This window comes from Hibiscus syriacus, unplaced genomic scaffold (genome assembly GCF_006381635.1).
Source record: "Hibiscus syriacus cultivar Baekdansim isolate YM2019G1 unplaced genomic scaffold, ASM638163v2 tig00112383_pilon, whole genome shotgun sequence".
NCBI lineage: Eukaryota > Viridiplantae > Streptophyta > Magnoliopsida > Malvales > Malvaceae > Hibiscus > Hibiscus syriacus.
In genome coordinates, this window is record NW_024063319.1 from 1,905,617 (window position 1) to 1,913,884 (window position 8,268).

General features: G+C 38.6%; 1 protein-coding gene across 1 annotated transcript; it reads left to right on the plus strand.

The window, feature by feature from the left end:
* Window positions 1-2,285: 2,285 nt before the first annotated feature.
* LOC120178920 (cytochrome P450 78A5-like) lies at window positions 2,286-4,120 on the plus strand. The gene is made up of 2 exons (XM_039184682.1): window positions 2,286-3,263; window positions 3,353-4,120. The coding sequence occupies exons 1-2, from the start codon at window positions 2,316-2,318 to the stop codon at window positions 3,953-3,955; spliced, it is 1,551 nt and encodes a 516-aa protein (XP_039040613.1). The 5' UTR covers window positions 2,286-2,315; the 3' UTR covers window positions 3,956-4,120.
* The last annotated feature ends 4,148 nt before the right edge of the window (window positions 4,121-8,268 follow it).

Consider the following 8,268-nt stretch of genomic DNA (forward strand, 5'->3'; position numbering starts at 1 on the left):
ACTTTCATGCTAAGATTAAAAATACCCATTTTCATAACTTAATGGGCTCAATCCAAGCCCAAACACAAAAATTCTTATACCAAGGCTTCCTTTCAACTAATAGACTTATCTAAAACCTCTCTCGGGTTAGACCAAAACTCCTAACATGAGATTCAGGGCATTACATCACACCTTTTAGAATACGAGTCAAATAGTGTTGCCACATCATGAATCTTTATGGAACTCGTATTGTACATAGCACAAGTTTCTTGCTACATCAGGAATCTATGTCAAACTTTTGTTTTGCACAATGAGAGAGCGTTGCCTATAAATAATCTAATGGTATTGTAAGTTTTGACACATTGTCTCTACTTATAAGAGGTTCTTCTTCCAGTGGCACAAATTGGCATGAAACTTAGACATCCTTATTCCAATATTGGTGCTATAAGTTATGCCACTCGAAGATGATGCCTTTTATAAAAGATATGTCCTTCTCGAGAAAATGCTTGTTTCATCAAAACAAAAATTTTCATCAAACAAACAATGTTTATAAAAGACATCCTCTTCAGGTGGTGTCCTATGCAGCTTCTACTTCAATTTGTCTTTCATACGGTATATTTGTAAAGTTGATTCAACATGAGTAACCTGACCTTCTAGGGAAACTCATCGTTTCTAAGAAGGTATCCTCTTATGGTATCCTCTACTTATCACTTGTGATGTTGTTCTGACAAATGACACACCTCTACTTTTCTTCTGATCTTTTTGCCTTGCATTTTGTACAGAGGGCTTCTCAAGAATTTTTTTTCAATCAAAACACGATCTTCTCGGGAAACTTATCGTTTCTAAGAAAGCATCCTCGTTCCATTAAACTTATTATTCTTTTTCATTGTACTACTTTTGTATGTAACATAATATATTCGCTACTTTTTCAATTTCTTTTTGTTTCGAACCATTTTCAACACGATTGTTACACCGCTTAAAATGTCTCGTATGTGCCGATATTAATCATGTCTATCAAGCCATTTTAGTTTGTTCTTCATGCACAAAACCAATCTTTGGATCCATTTTGAACTCGATTTTTACCTTTCTTACAATGACTCGTATGTGTATATATTAACCTCAATTGAAAGATTAGTACCAATATTACACTTATAACATGTCTATAAAGCCATTTTCTATCTTCTTATTCTTGCATAAAACAAGCTTTGGAATCATTTTCAATGCGATTTTTAACTCGCTTACAATATATCGTATGTGTCGATATTGACCTCAACTGAAAGATAAATTCTAATACTACGCCTCTAATGTTACAAATTACAAAAAAAAATTAGATTAACTACCCGAAAATATCCCTCAAACGTGCCTATAAAAGTTGGAAATCCAAAGAACTCGTGTTCTACAAAGCCCGAGGATTTTTTAATTCCAGACACAAGAAATTCTTGAACACATTTCAATATATCTTGACCTCACGGTTTGTAGAATGCAAGGTCCTGTTTTGAAATATTAAATTCTATTCTCTGAAAAGTGTTTCCACGTTGTATAAAACTCGTGCTCTATAGGACGCGAGACCTTACTTCGCTTTTCGTAAGACGCTAGATAGTCCTACATGTGCATTTTGAAATGTATTTTTTTAACAAATCTTATGAGGTACTCTAAAAAAATAATTTATTGGGTTTTTTTATATAATAACGCGCAATTAAAAGTGGTATCGGAGGTGATTTGGGACAAAAACGTTTCATCGAGAAAGAGCCTTACATTGTTTCTGCCATATAGGTGAAACACTTTCACGTAGCAACATCTTCAATAAAAATTTCTTTTGAATTAGCGTCTTCGTATTACGCGATCAAAATAGATATTATCTTAAAAATAAAAATGTTTGGGCAACATTTTGATAAAAATAAAATAAAAGATATTATTTTAATAATTTACCGAAGGGTAGACAGAAAGAGAGGCGTGAGTCCTGGAATCGTATAATCCAGATGGGAAAGGAACTGATATGAAGCCAAAATGGATTCCTTTTTTAAAGGTTGTTTGTTTGTTTCTTTTTATAAGATTTAATTTTTTGGAACTTTTTAAGATTTAATTAAATCCTGTAATTGTTGTTTTAACTTTTTCACATCCCACATTGATTCTATATTTTTGTACTAGTCATTATAGATGGAGTAAGTACTGCAAAAACTAGGGTTAGTTTATCATTGGCCTTGGTTGAGAAGAAGTTTCTCCTATTAAACTAACCTATCCCACTTCTCTATTTAAACTCATCACCTCTTGTGCTCTCCAAGTAACTCTCAAGTTCATTCCTCCCGTTCTATTATATATCATCTTCTTCATTGAAGATGTCCCTTGATCATGGTTTACTGTTGCTTCAATCGCCTCTGTTGAGCTTCGAACCATTTCTCTGGGTCGTTCTCTTAGTTGGAACCATTGTCTTCTGGCTTTCTCCTGGGGGTATTGCATGGACACGTTTCAGGTCCAAGGCGAGTTTCTCCATTCCTGGCCCGGTCGGGTTACCTCTACTGGGGCTACTCACTGTGTTCAGTGGCTCCACTCCTCACCGTGTCCTTGCCAAGCTTGCTAAAACTGTCAACGGCGTGAAGTTGATGGCTTTTTCTGTCGGGTTCACTCGGTTCATCATCTCCAGTGACCCTGAAACAGCGAGGGATATTCTTAACAACTCGGCTTTCGCCGATAGGCCGGTGAAGGAGTCAGCCTATGAGCTCTTGTTTCACAGGGCAATGGGTTTCGCTCCTTTTGGTGAGTATTGGAGGAATTTGAGGCGTATCTCAGCCACCCATTTGTTTAGCCCCAAGAGAATCGCTGCCTTTGAAGCATACAGGCGTGAGATTGGCATGAAGATGATGGATGAAATTAACAGTTTAATGGAAGGCAAGGGCGAGGTCCAGATTAAAAGAGTTCTTCACTTTGGGTCGTTGAACAATGTGATGGCGACCGTATTTGGTAAGAAGCACGACTTTGAAGAGGCCGGTGACGGGTTCGAACTAGAGGAGCTTGTGAGTGAAGGGTACGAGTTACTGGGTTTATTTAACTGGAGTGATCATTTTCCTCTTTTAAGCTGGCTGGATTTGCAAGGTTTAAGGAAAAGGTGTAGGAATTTGGTTTCAAAAGTTAATATTTTTGTTGGGAAGATCATAGAAGAACATAAGCTAAAAAGGGACATTGGAGGGTTGAAAGATTGTTGTGAAGTTGGGGATTTCGTTGAAGTTTTGTTGGATTTGGAGAAACATGAGAAACTGAGTGACCCAGATATGATAGCTGTTTTATGGGTATAATCATGGATTCAGCACTTTAACCTTTATTTTATTTCAAGCTTTACAATGCTTATTAACATGGTTACTTGCGTGGCCTTTTGCAGGAGATGATTTTCAGGGGAACCGACACAGTGGCAACCTTGCTCGAATGGATTTTGGCAAGAATGGTTTTACACCCAGATATACAAACAAAGGCTCAAACCGAGATTGACTCAGTCATCGGAAACTCGAGGCTGGTTTCTGACTCAGATATTCTCCGTTTTCCATATCTTCAAGCCATAGTGAAAGAGACTCTCAGGTTCCATCCGCCGGGGCCTCTTCTTTCATGGGCTCGCCTCGCCATCCATGACGTTCACGTCGGTGACCATTTCGTTCCTGCAGGCACAACAGCGATGGTGAACATGTGGGCAATCACACATGATGAGAAAGTGTGGGATGAGCCAGAAAGGTTCATGCCAGAGCGGTTCATGGAACAAGATGTTAGCATTTTGGGGTCTGATCTTAGGTTGGCTCCATTTGGCTCGGGTAGAAGGGTTTGTCCTGGCAAAGCCATGGGTTTGGCCACTGTTCATCTCTGGTTGGCTCAGTTGCTTAAGTACTTTAAATGGGTTCCGTGTGAGGAAGGGAATGTGGACTTGACTGAACATCTGAAACTCTCCATGGAGATGAAGAACCCACTGGTTTGCAGGGCAATACCTAGGACCTAGGTGTCCCTAAACTCTCTTTTCGTTGGCTGGTTTGCTGTTTTCATCTATGTTTTACCTTTCATGCTTGGGGTTTCCTTTTCTTTCATGTTTAGCTAGTTTTCCTCGGCTTGAAAGAAAGTGTTTTTATGTTTAGTGAAATGGAATCTAATTTGGTTGGGGTTGGCTTTTTATGTACCGTTTAAAAGTAATGAACAATCTTTTGATTTTCACTAAGATTCCAACTATTCGTGGCTATGTTTTGTTTGTTTCACGTTGTTAATGAGTTTGAACAGCCATGCACCTTGGCTTCCAAGATTTTGAGACTTACCAAGTATTGAATCGATTGGTTCGGTTAAAATTGATAGAATTGAACTACTTAAAAGAACGAGTTTTTTTTTTTTGTGAACAGGAGGAAATAAACCTATCTAATACGTCTAATTGACTCCTTCCTCTTGGAGGAGCGCCTGCACTTCCTCCGGTGGCGTTTTTAAGAACTTATATCTTTTATTGTATACTCTGGCCAGTCTAGCCTTGCTATCTATAACCCGATTCCCTTCATGATATACATGTTCAAGTTTGACCTCCTAATCCTTATTCCGCAGACCCCCTATATGATGGTGTAGTGTGGTAGTCCTATCCCTATCGTTTCCTTTATGTAGGATATTCTTTACCTCCATGTTATCTGTTTCAAGGATAACCTTTCGAACACCCATGTTCCAGGCTCCAAATAAGCCTTTAAATACTCCCTAGAGCTCCGCTTCCATTGTCGTGCAACAGCCGATAAACTTGGAAAACCCGAATAGCCAACGACCTTCCTCGTCGCGTAGTACTCCTCCACATGTTGCGTTCCCATTGGAAGAGTTTCTAGCTCCATCAGTATTAAGCTTCAGCTAACTCTCATTGAGTTTTCCCCCAACGAGTTCCATTTCGCGTAGATTGTTCTGTGCTTGATTGGGTAATGGCTTCTGGTTGATTAGCATGGTTCATGCTAACAAGACGTTTGCTACTCTCCAATACTGTTTCCCTCTGAATGTTGTCTAATTCGAATATTATTTTGTTCCTACGGGTTTAGAGATTCCAAATAATGGCTCTAAACAGGAGATCTCAATCATCTCATTCTCTTGCGTACTGTTTTTTCATCTCGAGGCTGTTGTGTACCATTCCTTGATGTGGATTGTGAGGAATTCGTCTAGACCCCTATGCTTTACTTGTAAATTTAAAGAAACCCACTATAAATCAAATTAACCCACAACTACTATACCGTTTCCAAGTATTTTTGTATTCCTCTTAGTTGTTTTCAAATGAAATCAACAAAGTTTTTATATAGGCACTATGTACTACTCTACCAAAAACAAAAAATAAATTCTATTACAAATCATAGAAGACAACTAACTCCTATATCACCCCTTGGCCTTTCACCTACTAAAACTATTGACCTTTTATTTTCTCATTAACTTCTAAATTTAAAGAAACACACTAGAAATAACATTTAATGTTTATTCAATAAAACTCCCCCGTAAACTTAAATGCTTCTACCATCCGACATGCCAATCATCTTCTTGCATTTGTAAAGAAGTACTTTCGGTAGCGATTTTGTGAAGAAGTACTTTCGGTAACTTGATCCTGACTTGCCACATGCACCAAATCCACACTTCCTTCCTTCACATTATCTCGGATAAAGTGAAAGCGAATATCGATGTGTTTTCTTCTTTCATGGTTCACCTGGTTCTTTGCCAACTCAATTGCTGATTTGTTGTCAACATGAATCACCGTTGCACCTAGTTGCTTTAGCTCCATCTTGCTCAACAAATTTCTAAGCCATATCACATGACATACACACCATGATGTTGCCACATATTCAACTTCACACATCGAGAACGTCGTGATCGATTGCTTCTTTGAAAGCCAAGTAAATGCATGCAATATCTCCCATAAAAAACATATCCCGATGTGCTTTTCCGATTGTCTATGTCTCCGCACCAATCGCTGTCGGAGTATCCAACCAGTTTGTAATCTTTTGCTTTCGAGTATAACAGCCCGAGTGACACCGTTCCTTGGATGTACCGTAGGATTCGCTTCAACGCCTTCCAATGTGAATAAACCGGCTCCTCCATGAATCGATTTACAATGCCGACACTTAGCGAAAGATCCGACCTTGTGCATGTGAGATAGTGAAGGCTTCCAACCAAACTCCGGTATCTACTCGCATTGACAAGTTCCCCTCCATCGAACTTCGAGAATTTTGCACCTGGTTCCATTGGTGTTGATATCAAGTTGTAGTTTTCTATCTTGTACTTCTTCAAAATATCTTTTGCATATGTCTCTTGTGATACAAAATAGCCGTCTCTACTTGTCTAACCACCAAACCAAGAAAAAACTTCATAAGCCCAAATATGTCATCTCAAATTCCCATGTCATTGTACCCTTAAACTCTTCTATCATCTCATCATTGTTATCCATAAAAATGAGGTCATCGACATAAAGAGCAAAAATTAACACATTACCTATATTTTTATTTGTGTAAAGAGCATGCTCGTAGGGACATTGTTTGAACCCATTCTCCTTGAAATATGTATTGATACGTGTATTCCATGCCCGTGGTGCTTACTTCAACCTGTAAAGCGTCTTCTTCAATTTTAACACATATTTCTCTTTTCTGACTTTCACATTCAATTTTAACACATATTTGTCTTTTCCGACTTTCACATACTTGGGTGGTTGTTCAATGTTGACATCTTCTTCAAGGACACCATTCAAGAATGTTGACTTGACATCCATTTGAAATATCAACCATTTGAATTGAGCAGTTTTTGAAATGAGTAATCAAATTGTCTCCATTTTTGCAACGGGAGCAAAAACCTCGTCATAGTCGATTCCTTCCTTTTACTTGTATCCTTTTGCAGCAAGTCACGTTTTGTACCATTCTATCTCGCCTTGAGCATTCATCTTTTTCTTGAACACCCACTTCACACCAATAGGCTGACTTCCTTTTGGGAATTCTGCTAGCTCTCATGTGTTGTTGCAGTCAATCACCTCAATCTCCTCGTTCACGGAAGTTTGCCACTTCTTGTCTCGCAACACCTCTTCAAAGCTGATATTTTCAGCATCTTTCAAAAAACATACAAGGTGTACTTCATTTGTCCAATAATATAAATCTTGCAAACTTTGCATTTTGGGTTGTCATGGTTCATCTTCATCATCAGTAGTTTCAGAGTTTGTTGGTATGCTTGTTGGTCCAACGACTGGTGTATCTCCAACTTCGATGATAGCCTCTGTCAAATTGTTCTAGTCCCACATACTTGCTTCGTTTACTCGCACCTCACGACTCACCATCACCTTCTTGCTTATCAATTCAAGTAGCTTGTACCCTTTTATCTTCCCATTATACCTAATAAAAATATACCTTTTGCTTTTGTCTTCGAGCTTCGTTCTTCGTTGATCCGGTACGTGTGCATAAGAAACAATACCGAACACTTCGAGATGAGAAACTATCAGCTTTAGTCCACTCCATTCCTCTTATGGTGTTTGAACATCTAATTTCACATGTGGACATTGATTTTGTACATAAATGGTACATTGCACGGCTTCTGCCCAAAATTCCTTCGACATCTTCTTGCTCTTGAGCATTGATCGAACCATATCGAGAATGGTCGGGTTCTTTCTCTCAGCCATACCATTTTGTTGAGGAGAGTATGGTGCATTTAGAAATCTCCTTATTCCTTTTTCTTCGTAATACTCCATGAAAGTTGTCGAAGTATACTCGCCACCTCTATCAGACCGTACGACTTTGATGTGTCTATAATTGCCTTCTCCACCATTACTTTTAACTTTTTGAACACCTTAAATGCCTCAGATTTTTATTTCAGAAAATGGACCCAAGTTTTTCGTGAGAAATCATCGATAAAGGAAATGCAATACCTTTTATTTCTAAAAGATGCGGGGGTGATTGGTCCACGTATATCGGTATGAATCAACTCGAAAGGATGTTTAGCTCGATATTCTACCTTCTTTTGAAATGAGGTTATCGATTACTTGCCAAACACACATTCTTCATAAAATTTTCCCTCATAATCCATATCCGGCAGCCCGTGCATAATGTTCTTATTTGCTAACTCTTTTAGACCACCATGATGTAAGTGACTAAAGCGGAGATGCCACAACGATGCCTTGTCTTATACGTCGACTCGCAAACATTTTTCTCGAACACTTCTCAAATTCAGTTTGTAAATCTGATTTTTGCCCATCTCGACTCGAGCAACCAGACGCCCTTTCTTGTCCTTCAAGTATAGTACCCGATCTTTCAAAAGTGTCGAGTAACCTTTCTCTGTGAATGC

Bases quoted from the DNA above. Each gene is read 5' to 3' on its own strand.
- LOC120178920 (XM_039184682.1), top strand. From the start codon at position 2,316: ATGTCCCTTGATCATGGTTTACTGTTGCTTCAATCGCCTCTGTTGAGC. The intron at 3,264-3,352 runs GTATAATCATGG...GGCCTTTTGCAG, and splicing joins ATATGATAGCTGTTTTATGG to GAGATGATTTTCAGGGGAAC.